This window comes from Hyaena hyaena, unplaced genomic scaffold (assembly GCF_003009895.1).
Source record: "Hyaena hyaena isolate Hyena2069 unplaced genomic scaffold, ASM300989v1 scaffold_334, whole genome shotgun sequence".
Taxonomy (NCBI): Eukaryota; Metazoa; Chordata; class Mammalia; order Carnivora; family Hyaenidae; genus Hyaena; species Hyaena hyaena.
Genome location: NW_024080967.1, coordinates 511937 through 533167, shown reverse-complemented (window position 1 = coordinate 533167; position 21231 = coordinate 511937). Strand labels below are relative to the sequence as shown.

Below are 21231 nucleotides of genomic sequence, written 5' to 3'. Positions count from 1 at the left end.
TTTTCTAGGTTTTCTGTTATGTTCCATTGATCTATATATGTCTGTTTTTGTACAAGTACCATACTGTTTTGATTGCAGTAATATAACATGAAGTCTGGAATTGAGATACCTCCAGCTTTGTTTTACTTTTGTAAGAGCACTTCGGCTATTTGGGTGTTTTCTTTTTCTTATTTATTTTCTTTTTCTTCTTTTTCTTTTCTGGTTCAATACAAATTTTAGGATTGTTGTAGTTCTGTGGAAAATGCTGTTGTTATTTTGATAGGGTTGCATTAAATCTGTAGATTGCTTTCAGTATTACAGACATTTTACAATGCTTGTTCCTCCATTCCATTAGCATAGAATGTCTTTCCTCATCTTTGTGTCATCTTTAATTTCATTCATCAGTGTCTTCTATTTTTTAGAGTACAGGTCTTTCACTTCTTTGGTTAAGTTTATTCTAAGGTATTTTATTATATTTGGTATAATTGTAAATGGAATTGTTCTAGCTTCTCTTTCTGCTGCTTCATTACTACATAAATAGAAATACAGTGGATTTCTGTACATTGATTTCGTGTCCTGCAACCTTACTGAATTCACTTATCAGTTCTAGTAGTTTTTTGGTAGAGTCTTCCAGGTTTTCTATGTATAATATCTAGTCTTCTGCAAATCATGAAAGTTTTACTTCTTCCTTGCCAAATTCGATGCCTTTGATTTCTTTTTGTTGTCTGATTGCTGTGGCTAGGATTTCCAGTGCTATGTCGAATAAGAGTGGCGAGAATGGATATCCTTGTCTTGTTCCTGATCTTAGGAGAAAAGCTCTCAGTTTTTCCCCATTAAGAATGATGTCATCTATTGAGTTTTTCATATCTGGCCTTTATTATATTGTGGTATGTTCGCTCTGAACCTACTTTGTGCAGGGTTTTTATCATGAATGGATGCTGTACTTTGTCAGATGCTTTTTCTGTACCAGTTGATGTGATTGATGTATCATGTTAATTGATTTGCAGATATTGAACCACTCCTGTGATGTACAAGGGAGTAAATCCCACCTGATTATGGTGAATGATCTTTTTAATGTATTCTTGGATTTGGTTTGCTAGTATTTTGTTGAATATTTTTGCCTCTATGTTCATCAGAGATACTAGGCAGTAGTTTTCTTTTTTTTCTTTTTTTTGGTATCTTTATCTGGTTTTAGTTTCAGGGTAATACTTGCCTCATAAGAAGTTTTCCTTTTGTATTTTTTGGAATAGTTTGAGAAGAAAAGGTATTAACTCTTTAAATATTTGGTAGAATTCACATGTGAAGTCATTTGGTCCTGGGTTTCTGTTTGTTGGGAGTTTTTGTTTCTGGTCATTGTTCTTTCCAATTTTCTTTAAGTTTGGTAGGTTATGTGTTTCTAGGAATGTATGCATTTCTTCTAGGTTGTTGGCATATACTTGTTTTCATAATATTCTCTGGTCACTGTTTGTATTTCTGTGTTCGTTATTTCTCTTGTTTGTGATTTTATTTATTTGAGTCCTTTCTCTTCTTCATAAGTCTGGCTAGAAGTTTATCAATTTCATTAATCCCCCCTCCCCCCAAAGGAACAGCTCCTGATTTCATTAATCTAGGTTCTGTTGTTTTTTTTAGTTTCTATGTCATTTATTTCTGCTCAGATCTTTATTATTTCCTTTTTTTTTGCTGATTTTAGGTTTTGTTTGCTGTTCTTTTAGTAGTTCCTTTACATTTAAGAATAAGTTGTTTATTTGAGATTATTTTGGCTTCATTGGATATGTCTGTATTTCTCTAAACTCCCCTCTTATAATCACTTTTGCTGTATCTTAAAGCTTTTGAACCATTGTGTTTTCATTTATTTCCATATACTTTCTTATTATTTAGTAGCAGGTTCTTTAGCCTCCATGTAATTTGTGTTCTTTCCAGATTTTTTCTTATGGTTGATTCTAGTTTTATAGCACTGTGGTCAAAATAGATGAATGGTATGACTTTATCTTTCTGAGTTTGTTGAGGCTTCTTTTGTAGCCTATTAGATAATCTGTTCTAAAGGATGTTCCAAGTGTACTTGAAAAGAATGTGTATTCTGTACTTTTAGGATGTAATATTCTGAATAAATCCATCTGGTCCAGTGTTACCCAAAGCAGTTGTTTCCTTGTTGGTTTTCTGTTTTAGATGATCTGTGTATTGATGTAAGCAGCATTTTAAAATCCCTGACTATTATTGGGGCGCCTGAGTGGCTTAGTCGGTTAAGCGTCCGACTTTCGCTTAGGTCATGATCTCGCGGTTCGTGGGTTCGAGCCCCGCGTCGGGCTCTGTGCTGACTGCCAGCTCAGAGCCTGGAGCCTGTTTCAGAGTCTGTATCTCCCTCTCTCTCTCTGACCCTCCCCTGTTCACGCTGTCTCTCTCTATCCTAGAAATAAATAAAAATATTAAAAAAAAATAAAAAATAAAATAAAATAAAATCCCTGACTATTATCGTATTATTATCTATTCATTCCTTTATGTTTGCTATTAACTGTTTTATGTATTTTGGTGCTTTCATGTTGGAAACATAAATATTTGCAATAGTTACATCTTCTTGTTGGATTATATAGTATATAGCATATATCTTCATCTCTTCTTATAGTCTTGGTTTTAAAGTCTGTTTGGTTTGGGGTCCTTGGGTGGGTAGCTCAGTCGGTAGAACATTCGACCCTTGATTTTGGCTTAGTTCATGATCCTAAGGGTTGTGGGATTGAGCCCTACATTGGACTTCATGCTGAGTGTGGGGTGAGCTAGAATTCTTCCTCTTCCTCTGTCCCTCTCTCCCACTTGTGTTCTCTCTCTCTCTCTCTCTCTCTCTCTCTCTCAAGTAAAAATAAATAGGGGTGCCTGGGTGGCTCAGTTGGTTCAGTGTCTCACTCTTGGTTTTGGCTCAGGTCCTGCCTGCATCAGGCTCTGTGCTGCCAGCTCAGAGCCTGCATGGGATTCTCTCCTTCTTCCTCTTTCTCTGCTGCTCCCCTACTCATGATGTCTCTGTCTGCCTCAAAATAAATAAATAAACCTAAAAAAAAAAATGAAGATAAAAATATAGTCTATTTGGTCAGATATAAATATTGCTATTCTGGCTTTCTTTTTGACATCTGTTTGCATGATAAATGTTTCTCCATCCCATCACTTTCAGTATGCAGGTGTATTTAGGTCTAAAATGAGTCTCTTGTAAGCAGTGTATAGATGAGTCTTGTTTTCTTAGCCATTCTTTCACTCTGTCTTTCAATTTACATTCCATTTATATTCAAAGTAATTATTGATTTACATGTATTGCCATTTTATTACCTCTTTTGTAGCTGTCTCTGGAGATTTTCTCTGATCCTGTCTGTCTTTCTCATGGTTTGCTTGCTTTCTTTAGTGATACATTTGCATTTTTTCCTCTATTCTTTGCATATATATTAGTATTTTTTGTGATTATCATTATGTTTGTATACAACATCTTTTGCATATAGCAGTCTGTATTCAGTCAGTTATTAAGTTTGAACACATTCTTTACTCCTTACATTTTAGGTGTAGTCATATTTTACATCCTTTTATTTTATGAGTTCCTTAAGTGATATTTACAAAAATAGTCATTTTTACTGTTTCTGTGTTTCATTCCTTCAGAGTTTCACTTTTGGTTTTCCTTTCCACTCAGAGGCCCTTTAATACTTCATGCAGGGCTGATTTACTGGTCATGAACTTTTTCACTTTTTGTCCAGGAAACTCTTTTTCTCCTCCTATTCTGAATGATAGTCTATCTGGATAAAGTATTCTTGGCTCTAGATTTTAACCATTCAGCACTTTGTACCTATTGTACCACTCCCTTTAGAAAGTTTCTGCTGAAAAATCCCTGATAGCCTTATGGAAGTTCCCTTGTAGGTCACTGTCTTCTTCATCTTACTTCTTTTAAAAATTTTTCTTTTTGGTATATTTTACCATTTTTATTATAACACGTCTTGGTTGTGGATCTACTTCTGTTGATTTTGTTGAGGGTTGTTTGCTTCTCCTGGATCTAAATATCTGTTTTCTTTTTCAGATTAGGAAAGTTTATAACTATTATCTCTTCAAATAAAATTTCTGCCCTCTTTTTCTCTCTTCTTCTTTGGAACTCCTGTAATGTGAATGTTTTTACCTTTGATGGAGTCACTGAGTTCCCTAAGCCTATTCTTGTTTTCTGTAATTCTTCTTTCTTTTGTTCATCTTGCTAACATTCCATTATTCTGTCGGCTTGCTCATTAATTCATTCCTCTGATTCTTCCAGTCTGCCACTCATTGTATCAAGCATGTGTCTTGTCTTACTTATTGCACCTTTCATCTCTGATTGTTTCTCTTTTATCTCTGTGTTAAAGGTCTCACCATGTCTTCCATCCTTTTCTCAAGTCCTGTGAGTAACCTTAAGATATTGCTTTAAATAGCCCATCAGACATGTTGCTTCTCTTTTGCTTAGATCTCTGGCTATGGCCTTGTCCTCTTGTTTTATTTGGGACAAATTCCTCTGTCTTCTTATTTTGTCTAAATTTCTGTGCCTGTTTCTCTCTGTTAGGAAATTCGGCTACTTATGTTTCCTGTTCTTGAGGGTAATGCCCTTGTGAAGAAGAGGTCCTGTAGTGCCCTGGTGTGTAGTGTCCACTGTTCTCAGGGCCTGGCTCTGCCGGTGTTGTCTCCAGTGTTAGCTTCATGTGCTCTGCTGCTTTTTCCGGGCCTTCTTATCCTTTGGGACAGTCATCTGCAGAGACTCTCTTTGCCTGTTGTGGGTAGTGTTTAGTCCCTGGCATGAATGTAGTGTGTTTTAACTAGATGTGTTCTGGTCTGCTTGTGAAATGAGACCTGTTGCCACTGGCCTGGAACTAAGGCTCTGCAAAACTCCTGGATCAGGAGACAGGATATGGGCAGGGGTTTGGGCTGGTCTTGTGGCAAGGGTGCCTGCTATGCTGGAACTGAGGTAAGTGTGACTAGGAAAGGCAGTTCTGCCAGAGCACAGTGGGGTGCCTTGGTGTAAGCAAGTTAAGTAGGCGGTGTTGGCATTGCCAACTGGTTCCTGTGGGCGGGTCTATGCTTATACTGAGGGACCAGGGAAGGAAAAGGTGGCTGCCTGTCCCTTTGTTCGTGGAGTGTTCTCTTCATGAATGCTGCCTCTCTGGGACATACTCCAAGATGAAGGAATAACCTCCCCACTGTGTTTCCCAGGTGCTCTTCAGATCACTGTTTACCCTCTGTATGTCTGAGGATTGTTTCCCCTGCCTTTTATCTAAAAGCAGTCCCAATGCCTCCCACCTTTCCCCAGGGTCAACCTCGCTGACCTTTAGAACTCCAGGCTTTAGGCCCAGCTGGTTACAAGGACTGAAAAATTCATCCCCTTTCGTTTTCCAAGCCGGTTGCTATAGGGATTCATTTCTCCCAAGCACTCTCCTGTGTGTTAATCTGGCTCTCACCCTTCTCTGCAACCATAGCTTCCTCACTATCACAGTAGCCACCATCCTTTTTTTTTTTTTTCTCTCCCAAGCCATGTCTCTGTACTTCCTACTTCCTGCATTATGACCTCTCCTCTACCTTTAATTGTGGAGTTTGTTCTATCAGTCTTAAGGTCGATTTCCGGAATATTTAGGATGATAATTATCTAGTTGAATTTGTCGGTTGAGACGAGCCTAGGGTCTTCCTACTGTGCTGCTGTATTCCCCTCTCTGTCACACAGTTAAAATTTTTTTGAAGTTTTTTTTTTTTTTTTAACTTCATTTAGTTAATGTACAGTGTAGTATTGGTTTCAGGTATACAATATAATGATTCAGGACTTTCATATAACACCTGGTGTTCGTCACAAGTGCTCTCCTTAATCCCCATCACCCTTTTAACCCATCCGCCCCCACCTTCCTCCTCTAGTAGTTCAGAGTCTGTTTCTTGGTGTCTCTCTCTTTTTTTCTTTTCCCCCTTTGCACATTGTTGTTTTTCAGATTCCACATGTGAGTGAAATCACATGGTGTTTGTTTATCTTTCTTTGACTTATTTCACTTAGGATAATACTCTCTGGCTCTATCCATGTAGTTGCAAATGGCAAGATTTCATTCTTTATTATGACCCAGTAATATTTCATGGTATATCTACACCATCTCTTTACCCATTCATCTCTCAGTTGACATTTGTAATTTGGCTATTGTAGATAATGCTGCTATAAATGTCACAGTAAATATTTGAATAAACAAATGAATGTAAAATAACGGTTTCCCCCCCTTTTTTAGTTTTTTTTCTTTGTCATCAAAGTGTTTTTGGAAAGTGCAATAGTCAGCTGTGGACTTGTTGTAGGATTATGTATTTAATGAATTGTTGTTATAAAGTAGTGATTATTATTGCTTTAGGGGGTTTTCTTTTCAGTTATTTCCATTTTTTTTTTTTTTTTGCTACAAGAGCAAGGTATTTTTAAATTCTGAAAGTAGAACCCTTTTCCATGTTCTATTTTAATATGTTTATGTGTGCACATACCTCTCACTTCCTGTTAGACTTTTTCTCTTCAGTGTTTCTTAAATAAATTGCTTAAGGGGTAAGTTACAGGACGAAATCTAGCTGTATCTTAATATAGTATGAAATATTATTTTGGAATGGAATAAGCCTAGAAGCTTTGTCTTCTGTAAAATTTATTTATTTATTTATTTATAAATGTTTTATTTATTAGAGTGAGAGAGAGACAGTGTGAGCGGAGGAGGGTCAGAGAGAGAGAGGGAGACACAGACTCCGAAATAGGCTCCAGGCTCTGAGCTAGCTGCCAGCACACAGCCTGACGCGGGGCTTGAACCCACAAACCATGAGATCATGACCTCAGGGGCGCCTGGGTGGCTTAGTCGGTTAAGTGTCCAGCTTTCGCTTAGGTCATGATCTCGTGGTTCGTGGGTTCGAGCCCCACGTCGGGCTCTGTGCTGACTGCCAGCCTGGAGCCTGTTTCAGTCTGTGACTCCCTCTCTCTCTGATCCTCCCCTGCTCACGCTGTCTCTCTCTCTCTCTCCCTCTCTCTCCCCCTCCCTCCTAGAAATAAATTTAAAAAACATTTAAAAAAAAAAAAAAAAGAAAAGAGATCATGACCTGAGACGAAGTCGGATGCTTAACCAATTGAGCCACCCAGGCGCCCCTGTCTTCTCTAAAATTTAAAAAGTAGCAGTCATTTCCTCTTTGGTCCTCCTCACATATGCTCTCTATGCATAGTGAAATTGAAAGTGTCTTCTTAAGACAGGTTAAATGTAGCACTTTCTCTTGATATAATGTACCAGTTGGAGCCTATAAATAGTCATATGAAATATTGTATGTAATTAAAGGTTTCTAATTTTTTTCAAAGGCAGGGTCCACAGCACCACTGTTTATTGACCAGCCAGAAGAACCTGAGTCAAATGCAACAGACGGCATAGAGTTATTTGAAGACAGTCAGCTAACCAGTCGCTCTAAAGCAATAGCATCAAAAACCAAAGAGATTGAACAGGTGAGAATTCAGTCTTCTTTAAATACATAATCCTTTGTTCCTGTCATTTTGCACGTGGTAGTTACAGTAAATATTTATTGAATAAGCATGTCATGTTGATTTTTTCACTTGTGATTCTGAAATTAAAACATATAATTTTTTTTATTTGATTTCACAGTAAATATAGATCGGTTTGGTCCCCTATTCCTGTTAACTTTTTTGTTTTTTAAATAAAAAGTAAACTTCTTTTTTAAGGAATATCAGTATTCTTGGTAGTATGAAGCAATTAAACTATTAAAATTAACAGGGATGGGCTGAAAGAAATGTTAAATATACCAAAATGTTAACAGATGTTTTAGAATATCAGCATTACAGATGTTTATGTTTTTCATTATACTCTAAGCATTTTTCCAAATAGTAAAGTAAAAGTAAAGGATAAGTACAGATTTAATTTTAATGATGTCATTCTGAAAAGTTAGAATCTTGTTTTTAATGGATTAAATAGATTACTTAAGCAATCATAGATCAGAACCTTCTAGCTATATCTTAATATAGTGTGAAATATAATTTTGGATTGGAATAAGTTTAGAGGCTTTGTCTTACCTATTAAGATTTAAAACCATTTTCTCTTTAATCCTCCTCACATGTGCTCATTATACAATAGCAAAATTTAAAATGTTTTAATATGGAAATACTACCTGCCTCATGGTGTATTATTACTTTAGAGGATTAAATGAAGTAAATAAAATTTGAAAGGGTCTCATAACATGTAACATGTTGTACAAGTGGATTTTTCCCCCAGTATAATTAGGACATAGTGTTATGTTAGTTTCAGGTATGTAATATAGTGATTTCACAATTCTGTATGTTACTCAGTGTGTACAAGATGTTGTTACTCTCCAGTGCTTTGAGTAAATGTCATATTGTTATACAGTCTTCCTAAACCTATTGGAAATTAAGAATAAAGTTAAATCTTTTCTCAGGGTACTTTCCACTTTCACATCATTTAAAATCTATTTGCCTTGTTTCTTTTTTTTATTTATTTTTTATTTTTATATTTTTTTATTTCTAGGAGAGAGAGAGACAGCGTGAGCAGGGGAGGGTCAGAGAGAGAGGGAGTCACAGGCTCTGAACTGGCAGTCAGCACAGAGCCTGACGCGGGGCTCGAACCCACGAACCGCGAGATCATGACCTAAGCGAAAGTCGGATGCTTAACCGACTAAGCCACCCTGGCGCCCTAATTTGCCTTGTTTCAATAGCAGAAGATCTTAAATAAATCTTGGTTGTGATTGTACAGCTCATATTGATGCCATCCCAAAGGCAAAGGTTAAAATCTAAATAGGAGATTTGTCATGTAAGCCAACAGAGTTTCAAACTGCAGGTGGTCAGCAGTGTCAGATGCTTGGAAGAATAGAAGGAAAATGGAGACTAAGGAAAATTCTGTTTAATTTGGTGGCAGGAAACTGGTGCCTTACAAGATATCAGTTAATTGAGAGCATAAATAAAAGGTTTGCTCATCAGATGTATCTTCAACATGGATATAAATGTCATTACCCTATGAAGAATTACTGTCCTTTTACTCTTAGTTTTCTTTTTAGTTTTGGGTTTTGTTTTTTTGTTCTTTTGTTTTTTTGTTTTTTTTACTACCTGACATATGTTTTTATTTGCTTGTTTATCTCCCCTCACCATAATGGAAGCTTGATGAGAGTAATGACTATGCTTCATGTTTATTACAGTGATTGGCATGTAGTGGGCTCAAAAAAAGTATTTGTTCATTGGATGGTGGATAGAGTCATAAACCTAGCAGTGACTTTTAACTAGTCCCTGAATCACTTTAAGTCAGAGATGGCATCTTAACCTGATCACCTAACACAGTGTCTAGGCCCAGCTTTTTTTACTAAGTGCTTGATAAGTGTTTATTGAATGAATGATTTAATACTATTTTTCTTTTCTGCCTAAACAGCAGTTCTTTATTTTTTTTAAGTTTATGTATTTATTTAAATATAATTTATTGTCAAATTGGCTAACATACAGTGTTTAGTGTATGCTCTTGGTTTTTGGGGTAGATTCCATTGGTTCATCACTTACATACAACACCCAGTGCTCATCCCAACAAGTGCCCTCCTCAATGCCCATCACCCATTTTACTGTCTCCCCCACCCCTCCTATCAACCCTTAGATTGTTCTGTGTATTTAAGAGTCTCTCATGTTTGCCTCCCTCCCTCTCTGTTTATAACTATTTTTCACCCATCCCTTCCCCATAGTCTTTTGTTAAGTTTCTCAAGATCCACATGAGTGAAAACATCTGTCATCTGTCTTTTCCTTAACTGACTTACTTCATTCAGAATAATACCTTCCAATTCCATCCATGTTGCTGCAAATGGCAAGATTTCATTTTTATTGCCAAGTAGTATTCCACAGTATATGTAAACCATGTCTTCTTTATTCATTCATCAGTTGGTGGACATTTAGGCTCCATAATTTGCCTATTGTTGAAAGCGCTGCTATAAACATTGGGGTACATGTGCTCCTATGCATCAGCACTCCTGTATCCTTTGGATAAATTCCTAGTAGTTAAACAGCAGTTCTTAAAGGAGAGTTTCTCTTAAAAATATAATTGGCAGAAGAAATTGACTGAAGTAGCAGGATAGGATGATTTTGGGTTGTCATTTATTAGTATTTCTCCTGTCTCTTATTATTCATAGTTGATTTATTTGCTCTTGAAAAGATGAGATACCAGTCAGATGTACAGCCTAGCTTAGCAGTTCACACATGAAATTATTTGGTATGGAATCTGTTTTTGTGGTACTTTATAGACATCCATCTATGTTTAACATATAAGTATGGCTAGATTTCTGATTTCATCATTGTTGTTTGCCCATTGTTCTAAAACATGAAAAATCTGACAACTAAAGAATATTGAGATTTTTATAGCAAAGACAGATGACCTAAAGAAAGAAAAATCTAAGAAGACATTATTGTATTCTGATATGACTAGAGAAGTAAAGACAGTTATTAGAAGTATTATAAAACAGAAAAATTAATAATGTTAAGTATAAATTTTAAATGTTAAAAATAAGTTATTGTACTTAATAGTGTTACTATACTCTGTTCTTAATAGAGCACTTGGTTTACATATATTGGCAAGAAAACCAAACCTTAAAAACTCCAAAACGGTCAGAAAGCTAGTAAATAATCATATATAACTATTTTATAAATTTGTGTCTAAAAGTTACAGTGATTTTTAGACATGAAAACATAGTTTTAAGGGGATTTTTTTTTTCCCCTTGTTTTCTTCATTTTCAGCATCTGCACATTTTATTTTTAGGGATTAGATGCCAAGTGAACAGGAATAATGCAAAGGCTTGAAAAAGCCAGATAGTTACACAGCTGTCCACTCGTTCTTTTTATTTTTCCACATGCTTGAAATATTTCATGATTTTACAAAATGATTAATAACCCAAAACAGCCTACATAGATGAGGCCAACAATTCAAGCTTAGAATATTATAGAAATGTAATATTGGCGTAATGCTCTAGCTGCTTTTTCTGCTGTTATATCAAGTGCAGTATGTTCAGATACCTTGTAGAGATAAATCACCACATACAGTTTTTTTAGGGTTTCTATATTAGATCCTTTAGTGCTTGAGCCCCAAGGAAATCATTAACTTGTGGCTGTTGCAATATAAAATAAACTCAGTCTGTAGGTCAAAATTTGGTTTAATTCAAAGTACCTACAAAGTGGCTATTTGATGTTTAAGGGCAAATATATATGGAGGTAGATTGTATCTGAATCACTTCAGTGAGGAAGTATATTCATGTTCTTTGCCACATTATTGCCATCTCTCCCTGGACATTTAAGAATTTTAATAGAGCCAGAAATGTTGGTGCTTTTTGAAAAAGCTCCCCACGTTAATAGTCAAATATGGATAGAGAACCACAGTCTAAAATCCTTGAGCTGGACGACATCAGGTTGCATCTCTGAGTGTTGTGTTGCTAGAGATCATTTGAGTCATCCCACTTGTACTTCAGTATCCTTTAATGGGATGATCCATTCTTTTACCACAGCACATTTAGCCTACTTATGTTTTGGATCCTATGGTATATCTTTTTTTTTTTTCCCTCATTTCCCCAGATTTACCCATTCTTACCCAATTTGGGCTACTTTTACATTCACTTACCAGAGTATTTTTTTGAGGTTCCTAGCTTCTTAGCTTAGAGAGAGAGATTTCAAAATTTCACCTGTCGTTATAAGTAATTCCTAGATAGACAACCTACAAAAGTATGGGTGATTATTAATCTGTCTTGGGTATTTGTCGTTAACCCCTTAACTGTAATATCTCACAAGTCCTCACATATCTACAGTTACTGAATTATTTGATTTGAAAGTAAGTGCATCCCACTACTTGCTATTTTATCAGTGAGGAATCTTTTAACAAATTGACACTTTGAACAAAGCAAATAAATTGACATCTGTATTATTACATAACCCTTCTTCCCTCTATTGCACCTCCAGGGATAAGGTAATATTTACCTAAACTGTTTGGAACTTTTTCTTATTTAAGATTTGTCCCAGGGCTCCTGGGTAGCTCCGTCGGTTAAGCGTCTGACTTTGGCTCAGGGCATGATCTCACAGTTCGTGGGTTCGAGCCCCATGTCGGGCTCTGTGCTGACAGCCAGCTCAGAGCCTGGAGTCTACTTCCAATTCTATGTCTCCCTCTTTCTCTGACCTCCCCTGCTCATGCTGTGTCTCTCTCTCAAAAATAAATAAAACATTTAAAAAAAAAAAAAACCAAAAACTTTCTCATTAAAAAAAAAAAAAAAAAGATTTGTCCCTCCTGCTTTGTCAAAATGTGCTAAGACATAGCCTATCAGTGAGATTCTCTATTTTTTGTAGGTCTGGCAAAATAAAGAATTATATTTAAAAATCTCTTTGTAATTCACCCCGGCAAGATCCGGATTAGAGTCTTCTGTCTTCTTTCTTCAGATGGGATCAGATAATCTGAGTGAATCTATATAGATATGTGTGTATAAGATATACATATATGTAATATATATAACATATAATGTGTGTATATATCATATGCATATGCATGTTTTGCCTAGCAGATCATACAGCTATGAATGTCATAGTGGCTAAAATCCTCCTACAGACATACATTAAGTAGCAGAAAAGCAGTTAGCTAATTAAACAACTACTAAAGGTAGTGAGTAACTGCTATTTATTAGGATTTTTTGCTTTGCAAACTAACAGTCTTAAAGAAGGAGCTTTCAGTCTCTCCCCCCTCAAAACACAATACTTAAATTGTGACTCTACCTTTGTTGTGCATCTCTGGGGCTCGTTAAAAGTAGACCTTCTTGGATTTCTACCATAAATATTCTGGTAATTAGGTTATCTGAGTTTCTCAAGCTTTAACATGCACAGGAATCATTTGGGGGTCTTGTTAAAGCACATTTTCTGACTCTGGATCAGGGATAGGGCTTGAGAGTGGAATTTCTAACATGCTCCTCAGTGATGCTGATTGTTCTAGTCTGTGGACCATATTTGGAGTAACAAGGAATTAGAAGAAGGTGATTATATTTTCTTAAGTTCTTCTATAGTTTTCGAATGTTCTAAAAGGTTGAGAACTACAGCCACTTAAATTTTATATAAAGTTTTATCTTATGTATTTTTAAATTTGGGTATAATGTGCAGTAAAATGTATAGATCCTAAATATTTGGTTGGATGAGTTTTGACAGTTAAAACACTGTATAAATAACACCTGTAACAAATATTTATGGAAGTCTTTCTTTTTTCAGAACAGTTGATTACACTGACAGTAATAAGGATTTAGTCAAAATCATGTAATTTGATTTGATTTATGGTAAATACCCTTCAGCCCATCCATTAAGGCTATACTTTAAGTTATATATACAAGCATAAATTTGTAAGAACGTTAGAGATTATGCAGTGAAAAACAAGTTTCCTTCTTCATAATTCTTAACTACCCAGTTTCTTTCCCCAGTATATAGATACACTATGTAACGTATATACACATGTGTGTGTACACAGTTTATATATAGTATTTATGGGTGTGTACATACCATTTATACATAATACTGTGTATGTATATACACACATATATATATGGATCATAGGTGATCCCAAGGAGTAGAGATAAGAATTTGTACTTGTGTCTCCGTATGCTTCCTTTACATTTTTTTTAATGTTTTTAATTTATTTCTGAGAGAGAGAGAGAACGTGAGCAGAGGAGGGTCAGAGAGAGAGGGAGATTCAGAATCTGAAACAGGCTCCAGGCTCTGAGCTAGCTGTCAGCACAGAGCCCGACACAGGGCTCAAGTATTACATTTAAAATGAGCAGTTTTGGAGGGGAGTTGGTTTAGTTATGGGTATCAAATGCTTGGGTTTGTGTCTTGTGAAGTGCTGTGTCGGTTTTAATGACTGCATAAGAGATCACCAGAGTGCCTGTTAATAAATTCCTAAGTCCCTGTGTTATGAAATCTGTGTGTTTTAAAACACTTCTCATGATTCTCATGGCAATCCAAGAATAACTGGAATATATGAGATTACAGAGAGATCTTCATTTCTTCCCTAAACCAATCACTGTCAGCCTTTCTTAAAAATCTTATTAGGAGAGGGGCATCTGGGTGGTTCAGTCGATTAAGTGTCTGCCTTGGATCAGGTCATGATCTCATGCTTTGTAAGTTCAAGCCCCACATCGGGCTCTGTGCTGACAGCTCAGAGCCTGGAGCCTGCTTCATATGCTGTGACTTCTCTCTTTGTTCGTACCCTGCTCACACATGCTCGCTCTCGCTCACTCTCTCTCTCAAAAATAAAGTTTAAAAAATATTTTTTAATGTTATTAGTAGAGCTTGCCTGGGATTCTCTCCCCTTCTCTGCCCCTTCCATGCATGTGCTTTTTCTCTAAAAGTAAATAAGTAAACTTAAAAAAATTATTAGTAGATACAATTTATAGAATCTAAACCAATACTGTTGTAGGGATGTGCTTGGAAGTATTCTTCAAATGCACTGTTCATGGTATTTTTTAAATCACAGAAAATTATAATTTGTAAGCGGAAAAGTCCATTTCTTCTTTATTCTTATTTGATGAATAATACCTAAAAACAGTGTTTTAAGTGCCATAAGACAAATTCATTTTTAAAACCTCTTTGACTATTTCAGAATACTATCTATCCTAACATTCTAATGTTGTTTTATGAAAATGCTGATATTTCTACCTTGAAATAAGCATCTCTGTTGAAAGAAGAGTAGATTATATGTTTATCTGGTTATTTATAGTTAAATTGTAGACGTCCTTTCCTTACTCCAGGTAAAAAAGATCAGATTAATTCAGAAATCACTTTGTTGCCTGTCTAGGTTATTAGGTTTATAAGTTAATAATGTTTTACTGTCAATCTAGGTGAATCTACTTAATATATAATTTTTACTTTAATTTGAATTCTATGTGTTAACCTTTTTTTGTGACCATATGGACTGCTTACTAGCTTTTCTTCACTTTTTCCTCAAAATAAAGAAGTTAGACTAAACAATTTTAGGTCCCTTCTTAATCCAAATCATTAAAAACTAAAAGCTAAATATATCTGCTTCTGTACTCACTGTTTTATGTAGCTAATTTCAGATTAAGTATAAAATTTTTAGGTGTTTTGATTTTTTAACTTCTTATATTAAAATGTTTTTTTAAACTCAGATATGCCATTGCTATGAATCAATACAAACAGTAATTACTGTTTGTTGAGCTAATGAATTGTACAGAAAATGTTTTCTTCAGTAAATAAGATGTTACGTTTAATTGGTATTCAATCTGTGACTTTTTTTTTTTTTTTTTTTTTTTTTTTTTACAGTTTTTTTTTTTTTTTTTTTTTTTTTTTTTTTTTTTTTTTTTTTTTTACAGTGTCTAGTTTCAGTTACTATCTGTATAGCCTGGTGATTCCCAGCACTCTCACTAGCTCTTGTTCCTTCTCTCTCAATATAGAAAGGATATTTTGGTTTTAGTTTTAAAGTAAAATGGGTAGAAGATTAATCAAATGTACCATCTTCCTGAAACTAGAGTTAGGAACATGGTAAAAATCTGCTTTTAACACATGGTGGATTAAGATGAAATTGTTTTCAAAGCAGTGGCAGCTCTATTGTTGTATATGCATGATCTAAGCATTCATGCTAACCTTACATAATAGAAACATTCTTTGTTTTCCCTTTTTATCAGAGCAAGTAATGAACTTCTTAAAAGTGCAGCTCTCACCACTATCTTGTCTAGACATCAAGTCTACCCTACTGTATTTAACAATCCATTATTAGCAACCAGTTGTTCAGACTTTACATATATAGATTTCGTAAAATACACTCACATAAGATTTACCCCTGAAAAATTTCTTAGTCTCAAACCACATTAAAGGTAAATCCTTTATTTTGGCCAGATTTCAAGGTTTTTGAAAATTATTATTTGTCAAAATCTTCTTATATTTTTCCTACAGTAACTTTTTGCTAAAGTACAAGTGTAACATTTTCATTTTAAGAGTTTCATCTGAAAGTTATCTCATAAGGTGATGTGTATCATAGTTGAAATGTTAAAACCAAGCATATCAGCTTTTACATTTAAAAGTAAGTTAGTGGGGTACCTGGGTGGCTCAGCCGGTTCAGCATCAGACTTTGGCTCAGGTCATGAGCTCGTGGTCCATGAGTTTGAGCCCCATGTTCTCTGTGCTGACAGCTCGGAGCCTGGAGTCTGCTTCAGATTCTGTGTCTCCTTCTCTCTCTGCTCCTCCCCCGTTCATGTTCTGGCTTTCTCTGTCTCTCAAAAATGAATAAGCTTAAAAAAAAAAAGTAAGTTATTTTATACCTGATAGAAACCTGTAAATATGAAGATTTTAACTCTGTTATTATTTTCATGTAAAATATAAACTTTGGGCAGTACAGATACCAAGTTTTGTAAGAACCGTATTTAGTGTGTTACTAGTACCAAAAGAGATGGACCTTGTCCCTGGGACTGTCATCACTTAAATAATTATCCAGGTATGAAGTATTTCCAGTATAGAAGTTCCCCATGACATAGGTACGAGCACAAGCTTCTTTCTCTCACTTCTCCTCCTCCTCCATTATCAACAAGTGTTAAGTAAGGATTTTTCTCCAATTCAAAATTTTCTTATTTTTAATGTAGTCCAGACTTTTTAGTTTTGCTATTCACTTCCTCTTTTGTAAGTTGACAATTTTATTTAGTCTCTGAGTACTTATTAAGGACATTTGTAGGTATTATAGGATAGTAACTACTAGATGTTTCCACTTTGTGTTTTAACTTCTCAGAACCCTCTATTTGTTAAATGGGATTAATTTACATGCTCTCCCACAGAACCAACAGCACTGTGTGTTAAAGCCCCTTGTATGTTGAAAATTACTGTACAGTGGTTATGGTAGTGTTAAGTACATTGCCTGTTTCTCTGTAGTTTTGTACTATTGACTACTTTCAGAGTATTTCTTAGGAATATTTTATAGCAAATCTATATAAGTTTAATTCTTAAGTTAGAGACTTTTCTCATCATTGCTACTTTTCTGAGTTTAATTGCTCTTTTTGAAAAAATTCCAATTGTTATTTTTGTTGTCATTCAGTTTAGAATATTGGGGGGTGGATTTCTCCTTAGAGCCACAAACATAGGGGATTTTGCAGTTTAAAAATAAAAACAAATTTCTAATTCAAAACCCCTATAGTAGAAAACATACACTTTAGGATTTGAGTCCTGTGAGTTTGTTGAGACTTACATTGTAGGCCAGCACATAGTCAGTTTTTCAGAGTATTCTATATACTTGAAAAGAAGATGCATTTTGTATTTTTTGAGGCCATTGTTTTATTAGTATGACAACTAAGTAAAATTTATTGTATTAAATTCTCTACATCCTTATTGATTTTGTTTGCTTGTCTTATATTTCTAAAAAAGTTCTATTAAAACCTTCAAATGTTTGTGGATTCATTAATTTCCTTTAAGCGTTTTTATTCCTTTTATATATTTAGGTTGTGATGTAAAGTACATATGAACTTACAAGTATTTTATATCTTTCTGAAGTAAGTAGTTCTTTTAATCTCTTATGCTGCCTCATTTATCTAAGTTAGTATTTCTATGGTATCTTCTTTCGTCACCTTCCTTTCAGCTGTTCTACATTCTTGTATTTAAGGTATTTTTGTTGGAAGCAGCATAGACTTGAGTTTGTTGTTTCATCCATTTTGATAAAATATGACTTTACTTGGATCAACTGGACCATTTACATTTAATGTAGTTACTGATAAATCTAGGTTTAGTAATTCTTCCTATTCCATAGTCCCTTTTCTCTCCTTTTTTCCTTCTTTGGGATTTAGGAAATTATCATTCATTTCCATACACAACAGTTTCTTCTTAGTTATATATTGTTTTACATCATTCATTCCTGATTTAGTGAAGTCTAATCTACCAGTACTTTTAACTTCAGTGTAGGCACTTTAGAGCAACTTAACTCCATTGAACTTCCTCTTGATCTATTACTGGTGTGTTTTACTTCCATATATATTTAAATCCCCCCCCAAAAAAAAAACCCCACAAAAAACCCACAAGATAATAACAGTATTCTTTGCAGTTAATATTCATTTAGGTTTACTTAAATATTTACCCTTTAAAAAATTTCCATTGCTATTTATGTCTCCAACTTCCATTAAGGATCATTTTTTTCTACCCAAGAACAATGACTGAATAGATTCTAGTGTATCCTTACTATGGAATTTTATAGTCAGTAGAAGGATTTATGGAGAATTACTACAATACTACTGCATTATTTTAGTAGTTAGAATAAGTACTGTAGGAGTTTTAGAGTTGGGGGATTTGGCTTGAATCCCAGTTCAGCCACTTAACTCTGTGTCTTTGGGAAAGTCATTTCACTTGGCTGGGCCTTGCTTTGCTCACTACTGTAAGGGGAATGGTGCTATTATCCACTTCATATTAGAGTTATGGGGTGCCTGGGTGACTCAGTCAGTTGAGTGTCCGACTTAAGCTCAGGTCATGTTATCACAGTGAGTTCAAACCCCACATTGGGCTCCCTGCTGCCAGCACAGAACCCACTTCATATCCTCTGTCTCCATCTCTCTTTGCCCCTATCGTGCACTTGCTCGCTCACTCTGTCACTTTCTCTCTCTCTCTCTCTCTCACTTTCTCTCTCTCTCTCTCTCTCTCTCAAAACTGAATATTAAAAAAAATTTTTTTTGTAAGAATTAAATGGGGGTATAATTTAAGTTGGCTAGGACAGTGTCTATATCCAAAATGGCTGCTGTTATTGTTTTGTACTATTTTTCATGGTTGATGAAAAGTATTTAAGTCTTCATGGGTGCTTACAAGGCTATTGTAGGTTAGCCTAGAACCCCAACTTAGAAAACTAAGGCCCCAGGGTGCCTGGGTGGCTTAGTTGGTTAAGCATCTGACTCTCGGTTTTGGCTCAGGTCATGATCTCACAGTTTGTGAGTTTGAGCCCTGCATCAGGCTCCATGCTGACAGTGCAGACCTTGCTTGGGATTCTCTCTCTCTCCCCCTCCCAGCCTTGCTCCCTCTCATGCATGTGTGCTCTCTCTCTCACAAAATAAATAAATTTAAAAAACAAAACAAAACAAAAAAAGGAAAATTGGGCCCAAACTCAAACCATGTAATTTGTAAGTTACACTGAAAATAATCTCTTCCTTTTCTAATTCTTGTATTTTAAATTATAATACTTGTGAATGGGTTGAAGTATTTTTAAAATTTTTATTTAATTTTTTAAAATTTAGATCCAAATTAGTTAGCATACAGTGTAACGAATGATTTCAGGAGTAGATTCTTTACTGCTCCTTACCCATTGGATTGAAATTATAATTAATGTCATTAAAACCAAGAAGGAAAAAAATGACTCTTCTTGTCAGTTGCATCTAGTGATTCTCTCTTACTAGACGTTAAAGATGAATAAAAGTAGATGCTGAATAACTGAAATGAGTAGGATGGTAATACTGTGATCTGTATTATCTCCATTTACTTAGGGTGGTAGTAATTATACTAGGGCTAGTAGGACTTGATTTTTGTACATATATCTCTTGAAGATTATTTTGCTTGGGAAAAAGCCTTCAGAATATATAAATAGCAATGTTATATTTGGAGTAAGGCTTTTGCCTGTTATTTATTATTTTCTCCATATAATCCCCATGTTAGATTGTTAGGAAGTATTTTACGGTAACTTTGAAATACTCATTTATGGTATATGAATTCAGTTTATAAAATTCTTAAAATTCCTTATCAGCAAATATAGTAGTATACCTCTCCCCCATTAAGTCACTTCTTTGTATCAAAATTTTCCGGAACCTTTTCCCAAACGTATGCGCTCCATTGTCTTCTGCTATATATAGACTGTGTCAAATTATGGTACTTATTTCTATCTTTAGGATATTTTTAACTTGGAAGATTATTTATTTTTACTAGCCTTGCTGGCTTATTTAAGAATACATACATATATACATAACATTCACGTATATAGGAATACATACATACACACACACACACACACACACACACTCCTTTTGAAAAGTATCATTATAATTCTTTTGAGAAGTATAATTATAATACTTTTGAGAAGTATTCAGTTATAATTCTTGCCCAGGAGCTTTGATGGTTCTATATTGCATTGATTTCTAATTATGGTTTGCATTGTTCTGCCCCGAAATTTTATTCTATTATTAGCATCCTTCATTGACACTGAAAAAAACCAAGAAGATAAACCTCTTATGCTGATTTCAACAACTGTTGTACTACATGCATTTCTCTATCCTATTTAACAGTTGTTATCTAAAAGTTATAGATCAAATCAGGTCTTACTAAAAGATTTTGTAATCTAAAGATTTTAAATAGTACTCATTTATTCTATTTAAATATTTAATCATAAGCTATTTTAGTAAAAATCATGGTATCCTTGGGACCAAGCTTAAAGAAATGCATATGATTATCTCAGAAGAGGCTTTTTCTTATGTAAAAATATTTTTTCATTCCATGTTTCTAATGTTGTACATTCTTGATCTTGATTGTGAAAGAGATCAGGGCCCCATGTAAAGCAAAGGAATAAAAAAAAACATTAAATGGACTTTTTAGTGGAAGCCTGGTGTTAACGGAGGGTAGTTTGTTTGCAGCATGTTCACTTTTCAAGATTTTGTTTTATTTATACAAAAAAGTTATCTTTATTCACTGACTTCATCACTTGCACAGCCAAGTTGTTTGCCCATGAAAGTTGCACAGCCAAAAGTTAATAACATCTTTTCCTCCTACTCATAGCTAGCATATGTTCAACTACAATACTCCTTAACTTTTATAGGCTGAAAAGAAATTTGCCTGATTAATCATCTGTGCATCATCTGGAGTTCCTTGCCTACAGTGGGCTCACAGTAAATGTTTAACAGTTGAATGAACAGAATTAGGAGTTCTTAATGCACCCTGAGTCCCCTGTAGTTTGGCTTCAAACTATTTTAGTTTGAAGGTAAATAATAGAGTAGTATATCTTTTAAGAATCTTTCCCTTCAGTGAATTAGGAGAAAGTAAAGGAAGAAGCAAAATCATCTTTATCATTTCGTTGCAGAAACACAGCCAGATGTTAATACTTTTCAGAGTCCACCAGATTGAGATGATTTTTCATAAATGTACTGCATATGATTAAAATATATTGAGAAGATTATGCAAAATATTATTGATGTAAAAAATTGGACCTTTAGGACAGTGTATGAAGGGGCAAGGGGAAGAGATTATTTTTATTTTAATATTTCCTTTTT

At 34.8% G+C, this 21231-nt stretch overlaps 1 protein-coding gene across 12 annotated transcripts in view; it reads left to right on the top strand.

The window, feature by feature from the left end:
• The window catches only part of PPHLN1 (periphilin 1), a 181371-nt gene that overhangs the window by 136195 nt on the left and 23945 nt on the right, over positions 1–21231 (top strand). For all 12 annotated transcript variants that reach the window (XM_039249340.1, XM_039249336.1, XM_039249343.1 and 9 more), the window contains one exon: positions 7304–7444. In XM_039249340.1, coding sequence (XP_039105271.1) covers positions 7304–7444 — 141 coding nt within the window. The remainder of the gene's footprint in view (positions 1–7303; positions 7445–21231) is intronic.